At 45.3% G+C, this 19,942-nt stretch overlaps 1 protein-coding gene across 7 annotated transcripts in view; it reads left to right on the top strand.

Moving 5' to 3' along the window:
• Positions 1-15,831, top strand: part of BIN1 (bridging integrator 1) — a 107,297-nt gene extending 91,466 nt beyond the window's left edge. For all 7 annotated transcript variants that reach the window (XM_026095624.2, XM_026095606.2, XM_026095587.2 and 4 more), the window contains 4 exons: positions 3,005-3,103; positions 3,935-4,045; positions 5,516-5,617; positions 9,121-15,831. In XM_026095624.2, coding sequence (XP_025951409.1) covers positions 3,005-3,103; positions 3,935-4,045; positions 5,516-5,617; positions 9,121-9,228 — 420 coding nt within the window. In that variant the 3' untranslated portion in view covers positions 9,229-15,831. The remainder of the gene's footprint in view (positions 1-3,004; positions 3,104-3,934; positions 4,046-5,515; positions 5,618-9,120) is intronic.
• The last annotated feature ends 4,111 nt before the right edge of the window (positions 15,832-19,942 follow it).

The following is a 19,942-nucleotide window of genomic DNA, read 5'->3' as shown; positions in this document are numbered from 1 at the left end:
ACTGAATCTAAATACAAAGCAACCTGGGAGTGAATCTAATTAAACAGGAGAAGCCTTTGTAGCATTTCATGTGCATGCATTTACATTACCACTACCAAGGCTTCTACAGGTATCATCTACAGGATGATCTACTATTTATAATATCCCCGGCAGTATAGGCCTGTGGACATCGTGATGGGGAGACATGAGGAAGGAGGTGATAAGAGAGAAAAAAATGTGTGTTAAATGGCACCACTGGGGCAACTGAAGGTTAAGTAAAGGGTTTTTGTTAAACCAAGGTGTTTATTTCTTGCTTATTGCTGCTGTTATTAGACACCTACTTAGAACATTGTGCTAATGTGTTGCTAGCAGCCAGATGGGTATTGATTTATGGGATACCATGGTTGTTGCCTTACACAATGCTGGGCCTCCTCTGGCCAGGCTCACAATTGATGTTGTGTTGAAGTTCGCTGGCCTGACTGGTGCTTTGAGTCTGCTCAGGCACAGGTGCAAACTCGTATCTTGGCTTGGGGTCAGCCCAGATGTGATGGAAGAAGATGGGAAGAAGGAAGGAAACGCTAATGCAGAGTCTGATTTTCAACACGGTCGATTCATGTGTTGTCTTGCCAGAGAGCATTCTCATGGGAGTGAGGGTAAGCGGCTGGAGGAGAGGTTTGGGATCAGTCCAGAGACTGTATGCCTGGGCTCCGGTCACCCCATGGGGCTGGCTAGGAGTATCTGCAGAACTCAGGTTCAAAAAAGCATCTAGGTTTATAGTAAAATTGGTGAAAGGCAAAGGTTTCACTGGTCAGTTGAACCTGGGTGAAAATGCTTTGTAGGATCAGGACTATGAAAATTACATCATTAAGAAATCTGGACAGTGCCTGATTTTGAACGTGGCTGTACTCGGGGGCGTGTGTGTGCACCAAACGTGTAAGGTAGGCAGGCATGCCAAGACTTGTGTATTTACTGTCATTAAAAATGGGAAATCTAGATACAGCAGCAGATATTTTGCAGGTGTAAAGTAGATCTCTGATTAGTTTACAAAGAGGCTCGCACACTATATAGTATAGAAAACAAATGACTATGGACTGGCCGTGAAGATATTCAGGTCACACATTAGAAGGTGGTCCCCAGTACAAGAGAGAGATGGAGCTGCTGGAGCGAGTCCAGCAAAGGACTACTAAGATGGTTAAGGGACTAGAGCATATCTCATTATGAGGAAAGGCTGAGAGACCTGGGACTATTAAGCCTGGAGAAGAGAGGACTGAAGGGGGAATCTTACCAATGCATTAAAATATTATGCATTAAAAGGTGATTTAAAGAAGATGGGGCTAGACTTTTCAGTGGTACCCAGTGATAGGATGAGAGGCAATAAGCACAAACTGAAACACGAGAAGTTCTGTCTGAACATAAGGAAAAACTTCTTTACTGTGAGGGTGACTGAGCACTGGAACGAGTTGCCCAGAGAGGTGATGGAGTCTCCATCCTTAGAGATATTCAGAAGCCGTCTGGACAGGGTCCTGGGCAACGTGCTCTAGCTGACCCTGCTTGAGCAGGGGGGTTGGACTAGGTGATCTTCAGAGGTTCCTTTCAACCTCAACTGTTCTGTGATTCTGTGAACTAGACCCCTGAGGTTCTTTTTGGGAGTCTTCCCAGGTGCTGCCTGGTGAATCTCCGAAGGGGCCAATCAGCAGCATTAGTGCTACCAGATATAACTTAAGTTTTTGCATCTGCCATTTCTGTTAGTAGATGGGAAGAGATTAAAGAGAACTGGAGAGATTAAAACTGTTCAGAGGAGGAACCTTAGCTATGCCCATCGAATCATCTCTTACCAAGCGACTGCTTTCCCTACTGTTGTAGGGGACAGCCAATAGGATCCTTATTTCAGCTATTCACCACAGAGAAAGAGTCTAGAAATAGTGTAGAAGTGGAGATGTGGTGGGAGGTGATTCCATCATATGATTCAGTGTGAGCTGGTTTAACATGTTTGAGAACTTACTGCTCTTCAGTTGAGCCCCGTTGAATGCAACATCTCTGAATAGCTTTAGTTCACAGCACTTCTGTTGTTTAGTGTCTTCTGGGAGGTTAAGGAAGGGGCAAGTGAACCTGTTTAATTTTGTGTTGGAACAGAGTTAACACAACCTCAGTTGAGAGAGAATAAAACCTCGAACAGCCGGAAGTATATCACAGGTGTTTGTCTGGTTTGTCCTTTGTTACACATAGAAACCGTAATCATCAGGGTTCCTAGAACAACTTCTGCCCCGCAGTACTTTTTAGGTGATGCTGAATATTTCTTCATGGTCATGGTAACTTTTGCATGTTAGAATCTCCTCACCTACACAAATGCATGCATGTGTGTACAACACTGTGCAGAATACTCCTAGCAAATTCTTATGAACAGAATATTAAGAGCAGAATCCAAATTCATGACTCTGTGGACCTATCCCAAATCAAGTTGGGGGAAAATTAACACACTTTTCAATTTAGTCTGAATCAGTGCTGATGTCATGAGGATGCTGGGTCCAGAGAATGTTCCATACCTGGACATGTCATTATCAGGCTCTTTTGTTTGCAAGAGTGTATGAAGGCTTAAATATTCCTTGATTATTGATCCTTGCAACTAGCCTATTAGAGACGTTTGTTCCTTGGCATGTAAGTAGGCTTGTGTATTCACATATTTTATAAGTGGGAAATCTAGATGTGGTATTAGATACTGTACATCTATAAAGTAGGTCTGTAAGTTAGTTTCTACAAAGAGGCATGCAGGATTTTTGAGGTAGCAGTGATTTTTCTCTGGAGTGTTGTCTGCTGCGGGGCTGGAGTGAGGGAATGTGGGCTTTACTGTTTCACTAGGTTACAGAGAAACAGGGTGGAGGGGCCTAACAAGAACCTGAAGTTCCTTGCCTATTTGTCAGCAGATGGCAGCAGTCAACAGCATACAACTCTTGAGCAGAATACCTGCAGTTTACGCATACACAGCTGTAATGAGCATAACTCTACCTGGATGGCTTTTGTATTGCAGCCTGCAGAAGCAGCTCATGCAGGTGCTGAAGCAGCTGGATCAGAAGTGGCAGCTGGAGCCGAAGCATCTAAAACCGAAGCTGATTCAGGATCTGCCTCAGTAAGCACCATGAAGGAGTGCAGTCCCTTCTTTCTTATCACATCGCTTTGTGGTACAGCAGACATGCAGGAGACTGGGCTGGAAAGAGAGATGTGCGAGTGCTTGGAAAAACACATCGCTGCCACTGCAGCAGTTACAATCCTTTTATTCAGAGGCCAGACTCTGCCCTGGTGTTTTATTGTGCACATTGAAGGCAGGATCTGTTTGATGCTTAGGGGGAAGCTCTGCAGGAAGATCTAATAAGGAAACTGTCCCTTCACCCCTATCCTAAAGCCAGCCCATAGGTGCTGTGTTAGGCTTATGCTGTCTGCTGGGTTCCTCTTTGCCTGCCACTTTATCTGCCCTGTCCTCTGGGCTCTGCTGGTACGCTCTGAATCTCCAGGCTTCTTTGCTGTTTCTGAGACTGCCACCCTTTTAGAGGGACTGGAATAAGTCTCATCTTGTTGCTGCTTGGTTTCTGCAGGCTGTCACATGTGACTTGTCTGTTCTACAGAGGCTCTACAAGAACTGCGTGGTGACGGCTGTGAATGGGAAATGCTGGGTAGTACGGTCCCAGGAAACCCCTTAAAATCCTCTCTGCTCTACTGCAGCTTAAAGCAAAGGAAGACACCAGTCACTAATTCTGCCTTTTCTCACTACCACCTCTGCTGTGATTTGGGGTGTTTTTGTCACTGACTAGTGTGCTGGGAAAACCCACTGACACCTAGAATGGGCTTGGGGTCCAGAATAGTCTTTAGTGCGGATCCTTCAGAGTGGGAGTAGGAGGTGCCATTTTGGAGTCTCCTTTCTCAGCTGTGCTTTTTTCCTTCCCTGGCTCCTGCCCAATACCAGAGCTCTCTGCCTGCTGTTGTTGTGGAAACTTTCCCTGCTACTGTCAATGGCACCGTGGAAGGAGGCGCTTCCTCTGAAAGAGCTGACATGCCCCCGGGGTTTCTTTTCAAGGTGAGTGTGTGCTGGCAGGGCTCGTGATCCTTCCCTGTAACAAATTAATTATTTTTGCTCAGCATGGTCATGGGGGCCACACTGAAGGGACAAAAGAAAGTTGAAGGAGAAGTGTACCATCCTCTCCAGCAACATGCCCCTAGCTTTATTCAGTTCCAGATGTTTCAAAAGACACTGTAAAAGCATTGTAATACAGATATGTGGCTGTGATGTAAAACACAACCCCTCCTTCTCTCTTCTGCAGCTATTTCTGATCTCCAGAGTGCTGGTATCAGTCACAGACTCTGGGTGGTAGATGGGAATTTGGGCTCCAAACTGGAAAGGTTAAGCTCTTTGAGGCAAGTAGCAAATGAAACTTTGCCAGCAGGAATAAATGATGAGTTGGAAACACCATAAGGACAGGATTTCATGTTGTGTGGGATTAGAAAGTCAGGATGAAAAGGGAAAAATATAAGATTAAACAGGGAAGCGTGGTGGGGATTCTGAATATGCAGTAGACCACTTGCAACTTGTTTCGAAGATGTGGAGGAAGAAGTGATGCTGAGTGACGGTAAGCCACAAATTTAACATGAGTTATGAAATATGGCAGCAAGATAATAGAGAGTCATTGTGTCCTGAAAGTGGGAGATGACAGTCTCATTTTCTGTTTGTTTAAACTGCTGTAGGAATGCTTTTATTCTGTTTCAGTTATATCCACACATTGCTTTTTCAGGGATATGCTAACAAAAAAAAAAAGAGTAGCAAAACTGTGGGGAACAGTAGGAGGCTCAGCACACTCAGATTGGTTACAGGCAGTGTTATAGACTGTAGGTCTTAAAGTGGAGAGCTGTGGTTTGAAGTAGAGAAGCTGTAATACAGATGTTGATATAAATTAGGCTCAATACCAAAGAGAAAACATGGCAGGATATGATCACTTGAGGATTCTTCCCCCAGGAGATTCCTCTGATGTGAGACCTTTGAATCAAGACTGCAGAGAACAGTCTTTTCCAAACTGATACTCTTACTTATGTTTCATCTTCCCGCTTGCTGTGACTGGGCTGGGAGGCTATAATCCCTAATACTCTTGCAGTCCAGCTGCAAAAACAATACAGGACAGCTTTCAGGTAAATACAGGCTTTCCACCCCATGAGGTTTTACACCCATAGCAGGGGAACTCTACCCTTCTAAGGAAGGATCTGGAGGATGGATAAGAAGTTGAGTGAGAGAGTCGCCAGGATGCCCTGTTGGCAAAGGCCAATCGCACACTGGGCTGTATTAACAAGCATGTTAATACTAATTTGAGGGAAGTGATTATTCCCCTAAAAGATGGCATTTGTGATCTAAGCTTGCCCTGGCTTGAGCAGCAGGTTGGATCAGAGGGCCTCCAAGGTGCCTTCCAACCTGAATTGTCCTGTGAATCAAGTAAGTGCAGAGCTGTGTTATGCATTACAGACCTGGCCTCACGAGAGCGCTCCTCTCTTTTTCTCCTAGGTCCAGGCCATGCATGATTACACAGCCACTGACAGTGATGAGCTGCAGCTGAAGGCTGGGGATGTTGTGCTTGTGATTCCATTTGAGAACCCTGAGGACCAGGTGAGTGGGGGACACCTGGGCTGGGGTGAGCTCAGGTGGGGATTTCCAGAGCTGCTTCTTTCTCCACTAACAGTCTGCTGGCTGGGTGCAGAGCCATCAGTTTGTGGCTGGGAGCTGGCTGGAGAGGCGGGTTGTCCTTGAGCTTGGGGTTGGCTTCCTGCAACAGTGGAGCACTCTGCTTGTGATTGGAAAGTGGAGACGTTATCTCATGTGAAGCATTGAAATAGCCAGGGCTTCCTGTCCTTATCAGGGCATTTGGGCCAAGTTAATGGCTTCATTGATCAGGAAGCCCAGCAGAGTCCTTACACAGCCTCCTTGGCGTTCCTAAACTTGATGAACATCCTCTGCAACCACTGCAGCGTGGACTGTCGCATTGGTAGGAGTGACCCACCGCATATGGCGATGTTTTCTCCTCTGAGGAACGCTGGAGCTCTAAGAAAGCAGCTTGCTGTGGGCGTTGTCACTTGGTGTAGCAGTGCCTATTTCCAAAAGAGAGTGTTTGGCCGGGAGATGGCAGCAGAACCAAAGGCTGGAGGAGGATGCTCAGCTCCAAAGAACCATCTCCCTTTCCAGCTCTAACCTGAATTTAGCTGGCAATGATTTTCTTTAATCTGAGCTGTTTGTAAAAGCCTTGAGTAAATCCTCCCTGCTTGCTGTGTTTGAGGGCTTCCAACTGATAGATGCTGCAGCAGTTTCATTGTTTTGGCTGAGGGAGGTGTAGTTTTGTAAAAATTCAGGCTTAAGTCTCCAGGCTTTTGTTTGGAAAAGGAAAGAAATTCTCCAAATTGACTCAGAAGACACTAGATCTGTGGGTTTGGCTGAGCCCAGACAAGATCTGGTTTCTACACGGGGTAAAAGGAAGGTGATGTAGGTCACTGTCCACAGAAGATGTGGGTCTTCTTTGTGGCTTAGCTGTTGACTTTATGAATTATGTTAGTGCTGCTTGTGAAATGGGAGCTGTTAATGTCCTGGCTACTCCCTTGGAGCTAGATGCTCTAGGGGGAAGGGTTGTATGGGGTAGAAGCAGTGATTCCTTCTGGATACAGGACTCTTCACTGAGTGGGACTCTGAAATGAGACTCAATTCTGGTCAAGGATTTGTGAGCACTTCCTTCACAGAAATCTTCCTGGATGGGAAATGACTGGGAGCTCTCCTAGTTTCAGTGGTAGGAGATGGCATTTATTGAGCAGAGTTTTTTTTCAATGCCCTATGTTTGCACTCTAGCTGGATGTGGGTGCAACAGCCATGAACTCGAGACTCTCCAAGCTGCAGAGGGTGAGCTCTGAGTGTTGCTAACACAATGCTGTAGCTGCACAGAAGCCCTCTAACCCTCCAACAGTGTATCCTGTGCTCCAGCTCCTTTCCCTAACCCTGACCATATTCAGCTGGAAAATGTTGGCTGTTAACAGGTGCATGAACTGTGCACGTGAGTGGAGGAAGCTCGGAGTAATAGACTGTGACCATGTCTCCATCTTGCAGCTTAGGTACCAGTTTGTGGGTGCATCAGCCAGGCCTAGATTCATCTCTCTTGTTGGGAGGGGTTGAGGGCAGCGATGCTTCTAATGACGCTTCAAGTGAGGCCGTTCAAGATTGGCAAGGGTGAATCTGGGTCCTGGTCTCTGATCCCTAGAGCTGAGGTGGACCTTTGTAGCAGAATGTGGTGGGAGGGGATTGCATGCTCTATCACACAGATTCTACATGTAGATAGATGATCTTCTGCACTTGCTGTGCTGTGAGCTGGAAGCTGCCTTCCAGACACTTGGGCCCAGTGTCTTCCACCCAGTTGTTTGTCTTCCTGATTGATGGTGTGTCAGTCCTACCACAGCCCCTGCAGCTGCCTGCTGCAGATGGGCTCCCGTCTCACACCATTCCCATGATGTCCCTTGAATGCTCAAATCTCAGGCAGCACCAAGAGCTAACTCAGCCTGCAGGCACCCAGCACTGCCTGCAAGGAGCAGGGAACTCAGACTGCAGTGGCTGGTCTGAGCTGCTGCCACATCAAATGCGCAGAAGACAGGACAAGAGGGCAGAAGCTGTAAAATGGGAATGAGAAGCCATACATGCCTCATGGATTATCCCCTAATGAGGCCTGCATTGCTCCTGATGCTGTGCAGGCATGTTTTTAAAGGACATGTTTGAAGTGAGGCATTCGTTGGGCTTGGGCAAATTCACAGGTAACTCCTGCCAGCTCCAGGAAAGGAGAAGTGTCAGAGCAATTGTGTGAATTGCACACATGCATGTCCCATTTCCCACAGCTTAGAGCATCTGGTTGTCTGAGCATTTCTGTCCTGGCAAGTTATGTAGCTGAATGTGATGACATATCTCTAAATGAGCCTAATGCATGCTTTGCCCAGAGGGATGGATGCAGAGCAAGCTGCAATGTTTGGAGGCAGTGATCCTCCATGTAGCTCTGTCACCTTATGTTGCAATGTTAACCCATAGGTTGCCCCACTACAAATGACTCACATGAGTGGGCACTTTTGCATGCTAATGGGATGCTTCCTTGGTGGCAGCTCCAAGGTATGCAGAGAATAGAGCAGATGCACACCTGAGCTACAAACAGTGCAGCCTTCCCACCTTGAGTATCTTTTGTCCCTCATGTGCTTCAGATGGAGCAGAAATGTCAGTGCTGGACAAACTGCAGAGAACAGGGAGAGTGTGGGAAGTCTGATTTTCCTCTTAGGCAGGTTCTACCAGGCAGGACTCTATTTGCTTCAGTGAAAATTCATCCTGATTTATAGATCCACAGATTTGGTGGCTAGGGAGGATCTTATGAGAGACCTTGAGTCTGACGTTGTGTGTAACACAGACTGGCAGACTGTAGTTTGCCAGCTACATACTGCATCAAACTGAACAGTGTACAGGGTTTTGGGGAGATGGGTTGGGCTCCTCAGCTCCCCATTCTCATAGGCATGTTTTTAGCATTGCAAGCAAGACTCATTTTTGCCTCTTTCAGCTGTCTAAAATGCTAGTCATCCAGATGCCCTGACAGGAGCAGGGAATGAGCACTTCCAGGAGATGATTCACCCGTTTCAAAGACCCATGCTCAAGATGAGAGAGATGAATTGCACTGTGGAAGTGCCTATCTGTTTTCTGACAATGGAGAATGCTAGACCCTGATGGTTCAGTTAGTGGTAGGTAGGGTAGGTGATTCCCCTGCCAGAGCTCCAGGGACTTTCCTTAGCAGAATTTCTCCTGCTTCAGCAGGTATAAATTTTGACATGTGTCTTGCTAATTATTTGCAATATCTTACTGTCCCCAGACACTCTGCATCAGATAGAAGTTTTGGTACTGACTCCTGTGGGATTTAGCCTTCTCCCTGTTTAAAAGCAAAAGGAAATCTTTCCCAGAGGGTTCCCCCCACCCCCAATCCTTCCTGGGTCATTTCCAAGCCAACTATGAGCATGGCTTTGATATGTCTTGACATCTCCTTGGCCTGCACTCCCTAAGAAAAATCCCTGCTCTCATCTGTCCCTCGGTATCTGATCTCTGTCTTCTCCCAGGATGAAGGATGGCTGATGGGCGTGAAGGAGTCTGACTGGATCCAGCATAAGGAACTTGACCAATGCCGAGGGGTTTTCCCAGAGAATTTCACAGAGCGGGTGCAGTGAAAGCCTGAGCCCACCAGCCACATTTTCTGCTGGAAGAGAGCAAGTTTTCTGGTGGATGTTTGAAAAAGAACAGCAAAATGAAAAGAAGAGAATTTTAAAGGAACAGAAGCCTATAAAAGTGTCAACTTAAAGGGTGTGTTCTCAAAGGGCAAGGTTTTAGAAGTAAATTGAAATTCAAAGCATTATTAAAATGTATACATATTAATAATAATACGGCAAGTCAAATACCCTCTTCCACCTTTGATTTAACAGCATTTGAATTCAGAGGACTGATACAGAAGCAACTCAGTGTGGTTCTGTAAATACTGCATTGCCTAAATTGGTGAGATGTCAGTGTGATCCCTGGAAAGGCAATATTTGTCTAATGACTTGAGAGTAGAAGCTCCGTTTGCTCTTGGGTGGGCTCATCCATTTTGTCTTGAAGGTGGCTTGCATGGCAACCATAAAAATTCAGCCTTCCCCACGTGTTCAATTTACAGTAGGCCAAAATATCTGTTATGCTGTTGAAAAGAAATATTTAGTGTATAGTGTTCACCAATACAATGTACGTGTGTGTGTGGGTGCGTGTGTATTTTATTTTCTTTCTTTAAAACAATGTTACACAAACTGTGATTTTATACATTTAAAGATAAAAGAAGCTATGTGGGAAGGGCATGGAGGAGATGAAATGCGTGAAGCTGTGCTAAGTCCAGAGTTTTTCCAAGTGCAGAAATTGAAATTTTCAAGCTAGTGTTTGCCTGTGAAATGCTAAGAGGAACTGAAAAATTGAAGAGGAGAAACAAGACAAAACAAGCAGATGCTGAAACTTTAGATAGTTCTGAAATTTAGAAGAGAGAATCCCCTGTCCCCCAAACCCTATAAACAGATTCAGAAAAGCTTAGATTCATGTAGACGGAGGATAGTTATCAAATCTGGCTGGTTCAACAGTGTGCTTTTAAGGAAAGAGATAATGGAAGAAAATTTTTTTTCTGAAAGGCTATGTAAGAAAAAACACTGAGAAAAAACAATCTGCTTTCTGTATTTTTAATTGGAATTGTTATTTGTGGAATTGTATTTCTTATTTTCCTTTGAAGAATTCTTTAAGCAAAGTATCATTAGATCAGATTTCTCCAGTGTTGTGCTGGTGATCAAGTTAACCTCCAAGAAAACTGGACTCTTAAAATAATCATTTGAAATGGCTGTATGACTTCATAGTATTTTAATGCATTAGAAGTGGAAGGCAAGAATATCAAAGTGTCAGTGTCAAGAAGACACTCTGCAGTCTAATACTGATGCTGAGAATTTTCCTAGACCTTTCCTTTGCTCTTGTTTGTTTTTGAGGGTTTTTTTTTCCTTTAAACAAGCAGATATTTCAAAGTGCATATTACACTTGTTAAAATAAGCCGGTTCTGACCCTCCAAGACTCCCACAAAGGTACTTTAAACTTTACTTGAATACTGATGCAGATGACAAGCAGGTCAGGCTATTACCATTTTTTATGGCTTTTTTTATCCCCACGATCTTTTTGCCTTGAAGGGATTTTTAACAGTGAGGTTACCTCCTGCTGCAGAGGGACAGGATCACTCTATGAAATAATCTTCCTAACTGTTAGGAGCTGGCTTTTGTCAAAGATGCAGAGAATGCTGACACACACTACTGAAAATCCCACCTTTTCTGATCTCTTTTCATTACTTCTAGGACAACAGAAAAAAACATTGTAGGGCAATAGTAGACTACTTTTTTTTTTTTTTTTTCCATTTTGGTTCAAAGGGAAGTGTCAGATTTTGATCCAAAGCTATATTCTCGTAAATGCAAGGATTGCTGGAGTTCCTCTTGCTTTCAACTTGGGAAATTATCTGTACTTGGTATTTACAGCAATATAACAGGTATCAAAATCTGTCCAGTATGCCCAAATCCCCCCCCCCCCTATTTTTTTAAAATAGACTTGCAGGAATTTGGAACAGTGGTGTAAAATACAAAGCCAGATAGTATTTAGGAGTAATTGCTCACAATACAGAAGGACTGGACTCCCCAAGTTATAGTATGGTGAGCTATTGCTTTCGAATACTGCCCTGTTTAGTGTTTTTTGGGGTTTTTTTGTTTTTTTTGCCAAGGTTGTCTTTATTATTACTCTTTCTTTCCAAAATATCTATTTTTATGCATTTGTGACCCCAATTACTCCTTTAAAGAATAATCTTAGAAAAAATATACATTTAAATATACATAGAAATATATATATATTAAAAAGCAGGTTGATCCAATTAACATAATGCTCTCGGCTTAAAATGTTTATTTTTATGCAAAACCTGTGGATTATTGTTTTTTAAAAAAAGACAAGATTCTAAGTACGAGAGCTGTGATTTTTGTCTTGCAAGTAATTGTTCTAGAGCATTTAGAAAGCTGTGCTGATTTCTAATTTATTGTGGGTTTTTTGTTCTTGTTGTTGTTGTCTTCTGCTGTGTTTCAACCAGATAACTATCCTAAAAGAAATCCTTATAAGGCCTTTTCATTTTATTGAGCTTGTAAAGCAACTATCCAGTACTGTATTGTCCCTGCAGATGTGGTAACACTCTGCACAAAAGGGATGCTGTTTTCAGGTCACATGAATGATGCTCAAATATTACTAGTGTGAAGGATATTGCACCTCTCCACATTTGCTCATGCCCAACCTGCAGAAAACCTTGCTTGGAGCAGGTAGGGTGGGTTACCTAGATCTTGCATTGCTTGCAAATAAGTGGTTGCAAGTGTATTTCAGATTCTGAAAGTGCAGGATTGGACTCTGAGTTTATAAATTGCCTTATATGAGAGTAAGATTGCTTAGCCGGAAGCTTGTAGGTGGTGATTTTTATTTAGAGCCAGGAGATCTGTCATCTCCTGGGTCATGTTCAGCCCATTGTAAACAGGCACAGCTCCTCTGATTTTCAGTATTTTTACATCAGCTAAATACCTCAACTCTGGTTGATACTACCTGGTGAAAGAGACTTCCCATTTACTTTGGCTTAGGATTGATTCATGTAGACAGAGGGACAGTAAACTTTCAAGTAGGCTGTGCCCCCAGTGGTTTTTCAGTTTGCGGGCTAAACTGAAAAATCTGGAGGAAAAAAAGTTGTAATGGTGACCTGAAATTGTAAGGGTGACCTGAAACAATTTTTTTCATTTTTTAAGGGAAATGAAAAAGGGAAAAATCAAAACATAAAAAAATAGTTTCAATCAAAAATGAAACATTTCATTTTTAGAGTTGCTTTTTCACTTTTTTAAAAACATTATGACTTTAAGCATACTTGGGCTATGAAAAGTTGTTTTGAAGGAAAAATGTGAAACCTTTTGTTTTGAAAATGCTGAAAGAAAAAGTTTTAATTTTAATAGTGGTTTTGCTCCCCCCCCCCCCAATCTGACAAATAGTTTCGGTTAACCCAAAACTGCATCTTTTTGGTGAATACATTATATATGCAAGAGAACCTAAAGAAGCTTGTTGCCCAGTTGTGCTCCACTGACTGTTACACTGCACGTTTCAAGGATTGCAGGGTATCTGGCCCAGCAAATCTGGCATTTGTCCATCTAATAATCCTCCTGTTTGATTGTTTTCCTGGGTGAACTGTAAAAGCATTTGTCAGCCTTTGCCCTTGACTGGTTTTGTAGCCTGGCTTAGAAAGACATTCTTGCTCTGTCAGTCTCAGTTTGGTCACAGATTTATGAGCATAAATTTATGACACTTCTCCAGTTTGAGCCTAACCCTGTTGTTCAGTGGGAATTATCATTTACCCAATTGATCAGAAGGAAATAAGGCATTGTTCTTTCTCCCTTTTTCTCTCTATCTTAACAATATCAGTAATACATCTTTATTACATAGAATTAGGGGAAGAGGTCCCAGGTTAAAGATGAATGCATCGTTCCAGGTGGGACTCCTGCTTGCTCTGTGTTGCTTTGTATGGGCATTCTTCAGCCATCTGCTTTTACGACCTTTGCTCTCGGCTGTGAAGGTCATGTAGCAAAAAGGATTGTTCAGGCTTCATTCCAGGTGCTCGGATTGTGGCAAACAGATCACAAAGTTGGACTAGCTCCTTGAAGCCACCGGCTCCAGTTTTCCAGTTCACAAATGCAGTACCCTTTCCTGTCCTCCTCCCCAGAGAGTGTAGCCAAGGCAAAGACCCCCAAGTCACAGGGATTCTCTCTTTTATGACCTGGAGCAGCTTGTCAGGGCTCCATACACCTGAAATCAGGGTATCTACTTTTTTAGTTTCACAGCAGCTTCTTGAAAGGGAAAGGCCCAAGTTTAAGTAGATGCTGTGGGAGGATGGAAGGATGGTAAATTACCTTTTTCATTTTAGGATGATACTTTGATTGCCCCATCTCTTGGTTCAAGGGAGATCCAGAACCTCTCTATTTAGGACTGAAAATAAAATATGAGCAATCAAGATGTACATGGCCGATAATGTAGGCATCCCTGTCCTGTGTAAAACATCTTTCCTGCTCTGTGCCAGAGGGATTGAGTGCTCTTGGCCTCTATCATGGATGTTTTGGGCACTGTGCAGTCTGTTCCCCCAAACGATGAATGTCCTCTGATGCTAGAGGAAGCAGAAGCATCTCAGCCCTTTCTAGGAAAAGTTAACCATCCCCCAGAGGCAAGGGCCTGTGTGCTTCTAGAGCAGCGCCCTTTCTCTAGGACCTAGTTTGTCACAGCCCTCTCCTGTCAGACTGCAGCTTCCCTGATCTCTTCTGAGCAGATCCTTGGGCCATTCTGCGCTATCCTGTACAGTGTGGTGAGGACTGGATCCAGTGTGTATGTCCATAGCAAGGGCAGGTCTTCAGCATCACTTTGGTTCCTGTTATTTTAGCTGCAGTTGTGCAATATAAAGAAGCAGGTGCTCTAAGTGCCATACAAGTCAGTGAGGCTTTTGCACATGTACTTTCTTGAATGGTGCCTGCTGGCCATAACAAGCATTGGCCCCTCCTTTATCACTATTTTTGTTGAATCTGGAAGAATTTTATCCACTGGAAGGTCACTCCTTTTGTGTGCTACAAATGGCCCATCTTCAGAAGTGACCAGACATTGGAAAATGTGAGTGGATAAAAGATAGGAAGCTGCTTTAAGGCCTTTAGATCATAGGGTAGGAACTGAGCTGAGTCAAAAGCTCCAAAGCTGGGACGATCCCTGCTAGTGTAGAAGAGCAAATGGTCAGGCTGTTACATCCCTTAAGCCCCATCTGTGCAGGGAAGTAAATACAATATTGCTTAGCTGAGGCAAGAAAGAACAGTATGACACTGAGGCCTTGTGCCCACGAGGGGCTAGAGATTGTATTTCAGTGTAGTGCCTAGTTTTTCATCCATTCCCTGGATGGTCTGGGTCAGTAGTGGCCCCAGTGCTGCATTCCCTTAACTTCCTTTGTTGCTCCACTGTTTGGCTCCTGTGGCATTTGTGGCCTGCTTTGGGGATGCAGGAGCAGGCTCCTATATCTCTTGCCCTGTGCTCTCTATCTTGAGCTGAGAGGAGCTAAGATCTTCCAGTTAGGCTCACAGGAGCATCTTCTACTCCCTTTATGTGGCTGTTGACCCCACTCAGTCTGACCTTGAGGTGCAGTTGGCAGAGGACGCCCTGAATCTGATGCCATAAAATATGAGAGCAAAATCCCTATAGATATTAGGGTGCCTAAAGTCTTCTTGATTTCAGTAGCCTCCAGGCCTTTCTGAATCTGGGTCTGCTCTCCAGCTCCTCCTGCTTCCCAGGTGCTCCATGCTCTCTGAGGATGATGGTGATGTAGCACACTTCCCACCAGCCTGAAGTGTGAAACTAGAAGATGCACAAACCTGTGTTGAACAACAAATAATGTGCATTGCAGCTTGATAATGCTGATGTCAGCAAAATAAGCAAAAGCTTCTCCTCTTTGGGCTGCCAAAGGGAGGCTGTTTCTTGCCACACAGATACCTCAGTGCATTCACACCTGGGGCTGGTGCAACGACACCTCACTGTTTGCATCATTTCATTTAGGCATTTCTGAGCAGCAAACTCCTGCCAAAGGGGGGTGTCCTCCCATGGGGCCCAGGGTGGATTGTGCCCATCAGCCCTTGTGAAGGTTGGGGTCTGTAGCTGGTGCAGGGGCTGGCACATGGAGGCTGAAAATTGGAGGTTTTCTCCTTATTCAAAGGTCATCTCAGAAACTTTATTTGTGAAACTAAATGGAGAAACTACATCTGTTAAGACTGGTCTGTATGAGCTTATATTTTGATGTGTCTTACGGCTATAATTCCTTCCCTGTTTTTACAGTGTATTCTGCTACCCTTGTTCCCTGGTCTATGTTGCACATTGAGGGTCACTATGTGAAACTTGCCAGATGCAGTCCTGGGCTTATTGCTTCTCTTTAACTGAATCAAATTGAGATGATTTTGGCAATGTATTGGCAATCTCTTTTCCTTCTGTTAGTTCAGTCTCTGAGTTTAATGACAATGACCTGAGAAATGTTTGCTTTTTGGGTGTTTTTAATTTTAATTTTTGTTTTGTTTAAACAAAGCTGAACAATTCCCACTGTATTCAGAGCTGTGATGCCCAGTTCCAGTGACAAGCACTAGATGGATTTGTCCCATTTTGTTTCTTGGCAATGTTCAGAAATATAATTTGTGTCATCCTGAGTCCTGTGTTGGTGTCTCTCTCTCTCTCTCTCTCTCTCTCTCTCTCTCTCTCTCTCTCCCTTTTTTTTCCCCTGCCCTTCCCTCTTTTATTTTAGGAAGCTGAAACAATTCAAGACTTCTCTCTCCTCAAAGAGTTGAGTAGAGAGGTTTGGTTTGTTGAGATGCCATTAAAGCTGGGAGTTAATACAACAGATGGGATGGAAAGGGCAATGCTGGATCTCTTGGCCTTTCCCTTAATGAGTACCATGTCAAAATAAAATTCTTTTTACAGCTCTCTCTGGGCCTGCCTGTTGTAAGGACCTGGCAACAAATGAGTGCAATGTATTGATGGAATCGAGACCTTTGCTTTTTAATAGCTACTGATCCTAGGGTGATGTGATCTTCATGATTTAAGGTAAGTTTGTTGATGGGAGTATGACACCAAATTGGTTGCCTTACCCCATCTGCCAGGACATCTGCCAGGACATCTCCCAGCTCTCTTCTGCCTTGCTATACTGAAGTGAGCTCTTGCCTGGAAGTCTTAGGTGGAAAGCCCCAGGTTTTGCTGCCATGTTGTCTTCGTGGGTGATGGCTCTAGTTTCTGGGTTGGCTTTGGGGTCTGCCTTTTAATCAGGCAGTTTCCTCACTTGTAGAAAGGGTGTTTCTGCCCCTCAACCAGTGTTCGGGATCCTGAGATAGAAGGGATTAGAGGGATTCATAGCAGACCATCCTTGGGGCATTCCCTCGGAAGCCTGATTCCAAATGAGCTCACGCAGGAGCATGCAGAACACAATGCGTAAAGAGAAAATTCCGGCCAAAGTTTGGAATATGATCAAATAAGTGCCAATTAGCAATGATGAATAGACTGTCAGACTGCGCTTTAACATGCATGTGTGCAAGCCTCGGCGCCAGAGCAGAGAGCTGGCCAGACCATGTTTGCATGGTTCCTTCATTTCCAGATGGTGTGGAGGATTTAGTGCCTTTTAGCCTTTCACCTCTGTGGCACTTGGATAGACTTTAATCAAATCCTGCAGCGGTTGGAGTGGAAGAGGCAGGCTGTGCCCCAAAACAACTGCTGCAGTTGCTGATTTGGGCTCTGCTTTAGCTTGACCTGATGGCTCATACCAGGCTGAGCCAGGCCTGCTCTGCAGGGGCTGGGAGCTTAGCTTGTAGGGCAGGAGAGAAACCCTGAGGCAGGGGAGCTCTGTGCATGCCTTGAGTTTGCCCTGCCTCATGAAGACTTGCTCCACTCACCCACAAGTGTAAAGAAAATGGGAGGGGAGAAGGCAGCTGAGGGGGAGCACAGTGCATAATTCATTGTCAGCCACCTCTGCTCAGCTGTATAATTCATTCTCAGTGATGCTCGCTCTCTCCAAATGAGCAGCACCTGAGCTCGCTGGCAATGTGCAGATTGTGGCAAGGTGAGGCCTGGCAGTGCATGCTCGGAGCAGGAACAGGCTTGTGGGCCCCCAGGGCCAGCCTTGAGGAGCCTTGGTCATGCTGATGGGAGAGCTGGGCCTCACCTTGGGAACACGCTGGATGGAGAAGGAAGCCTCTACGGATGGAAGAGGCACAGGGCTAGGCTGGGGAGCCTGGAGGCTGACAAGGCTGAGGCCACAGCATTGTATGCCGAGGACATTAAATGCCCAGGTGGACTGGCATTGCTAGTTGTTTGCTTGGTAATGGCCAGTGCCTGTGCATCAGGGACAACCTCAGAATAACCTGTGCCTGGGCACAAGTGGGCAAATGTCTCTGCAGTGGCATGGCTGAAATGATTGTGCCGCATCCTGCCAAGGTGCTACTCCAAACTCGCAGTGCCCAGCTGCTCCAGTGTCCCTGCACGAAGGGAGGAGAACGTCCCACCAGGGCAATCCTTCAGCTTGGTGACGCCTTGCGCTCCACAGGGAAAACTTGGGTGTTAGGGGGTGTAACGTCCTGGGCAGGCATAGCCCATGGGCCAGATGTGCCACCACAGCTGTGGGCCTGGCAGGCACGTGCAGCAGGATGCAAACATGAGCCTCGGCTCTGTTTTTCTGGGCCCGGCATTACCGCCTGTGAGTGCTTGGGGGATTTATCTGAAGTGAGGAAATCAGCCCCTGCAAAGGTCCCTGTTGAGTTACAGAAGCACCTGGAGGCTGTGCTTTAATATCAAAGCAGCCAGGGCAATTTTTGCTGCCTTATGCAGCTACTGGGGTTTGCGTGTGTGAGAGAGATGCATATATATAGAGAGAGAGAGAGGGAGAGGGAGAGGGAGGATATATGCCCCAGGATGTGGCAGAGGGTAAACGGATGAGTAGGTTTAGCCTTGAATGCCTGGTGGGAGATGCTGAGTCTCCTACAGCATGCCTAGCTCTATTTGTGAGGGCCCAAAGTGGCGACCTTCAAAAGGGGTTTTTCCCTTTTCATGGGATGTTAGTTTACCTGCCCTGCTCTGGAGAGAGAAGATACCACAGGATGCAGTCAAAATGTTACGCTTCAGTTTGATGCCACTGGTACAATGAGAATCTAAACTTGTGAATAGAATTTGAGGTTTTAAAGTGTTTGTTGCCAAAATGGTTGCAGTGGTCTACAATATCAACTCTGAAAGTCAAAACAGAAGAAGAATCTAAGATCTAAAACATCTGACTTATTTTTGCTAAAATCTTTTTGTTTGGTTTTTTGTCTGCTGCCTCTTGAGTTTTGAAGCCTGGGGGTTGGTGACCCAGCGGTACACATGCAAAACTGCAGATGTGATTTCACCCTGCTGGAATTTTAATAGCATCTCCTGAGGAGTGAAATAGTGGAGGCAAGGTCAGCCAGAGTGATAAATACATGGCTTGTCAGAGTTGGGAGAGAGCTGTCCCTTAACTGTCTTGTTAATAAGCAACAAATCCTGGCCCAGGTTGGTTGAATGCATGTCGGAGATGTGCGCCAAGCTAGGATTTTGCTCAGGATGGAGGGGATTGTATTAACCCTTGCTTTCGCTGTCTGCTCGTGTGTATCTAGATGAGCGCAGACTTGCAGGCAGGTAACGGGTGCCTTTAGCCTTGTCTCCCCACTGTGAGATGAGGCTGTGCTAGTCCTTGGGGATGGGGTCACATAGGCACCAGAGCAGACTTGGTCACCTGAAGCAGGATTTAGGCACTACAGCCAGATCCCTAGTATCTGCTCTTTGACTTGGAGTTTCCCTCCAGTACCTTTGCACATGCCTAGACCACCCCAGTGCTGACAAGGCCATGCAGCTCAGCACCAAAAGCCACTGGGATCAAGGCAGTGAGGTGCTGGACTCTCTAGAGAGGCCCTTGTTACTGGAGTAATGCTGCTTCTCCTCTCCTGTGCTAACTCTCTTCTGGCTGGGCGATGCAGGTGGGGCAGCCGCTGTCTCCCACCCGCTGCACGGCCCAATCCACAGAGCCATTAATAACGGCACAGGAGCAGGAATTCAGCAAGTGCCCATGATTAATTAGCTCATCACTGGCAGTTAATGGCCAGCCTGCTCTCCTTGGCCTAGCAGTGCAAGTAATGGAGTAGGCATCACTTATCACTGGGTTGGGAGGCAACGAGCTGTGTGCAAGGCACAGCTGTCGGCCAGAAGCAGTGGACAGAATTTGCAAGCTGTTTTGATATGCTGCTCATAGCTATTTGGTGAGATTTTTCTCAAATGCTAAGGGGCTAGATCTGTAAGGGGACTTGGTAGCTATAGGATCTAACTCTCTTTGGCTCTCTGTGGCTTTCTTTCCCTGGAAGTGGCTTTATCCCATGTCTGCCTGCATTTGGAAACACAGCCTGTTACTGAGAATGAGCAACTTATTCATATGTACTCTGCTTGCCTGGGTGCTTTCTCATGAATTAATTTACAGAAATTCAGGTACCGGCTAGGCTACATCAGACACATGGGAGTGGCAGAGGCGTGCGATAACAAGGACATTCAAATGAAGCTAGTTTTTGAAATCTAAGCAGAATAAATCAAACCACTCTACAGGTGACACTGCCAGGCAGGGGATCTGAGCTCTCTCACAGAGCTGTTCAGATCAGAAGGGAAGTCATTTCATGCCTGTGTCCTGCCAGCAGAATTTGCCTGTTGCTGTTTTTAATCCTTGGCCTGTTCAGGCCGTTCGGCATTGCTGGGACCAACTGCAGGTTATTGCGTCGG

The sequence above is a fragment of the Dromaius novaehollandiae genome, chromosome 7 (assembly GCF_036370855.1).
Source record: "Dromaius novaehollandiae isolate bDroNov1 chromosome 7, bDroNov1.hap1, whole genome shotgun sequence".
NCBI lineage: Eukaryota > Metazoa > Chordata > Aves > Casuariiformes > Dromaiidae > Dromaius > Dromaius novaehollandiae.
The sequence above is the reverse complement of the archived record's forward strand: the minus strand, read 5'-3'. Positions and strand labels throughout refer to the sequence as shown.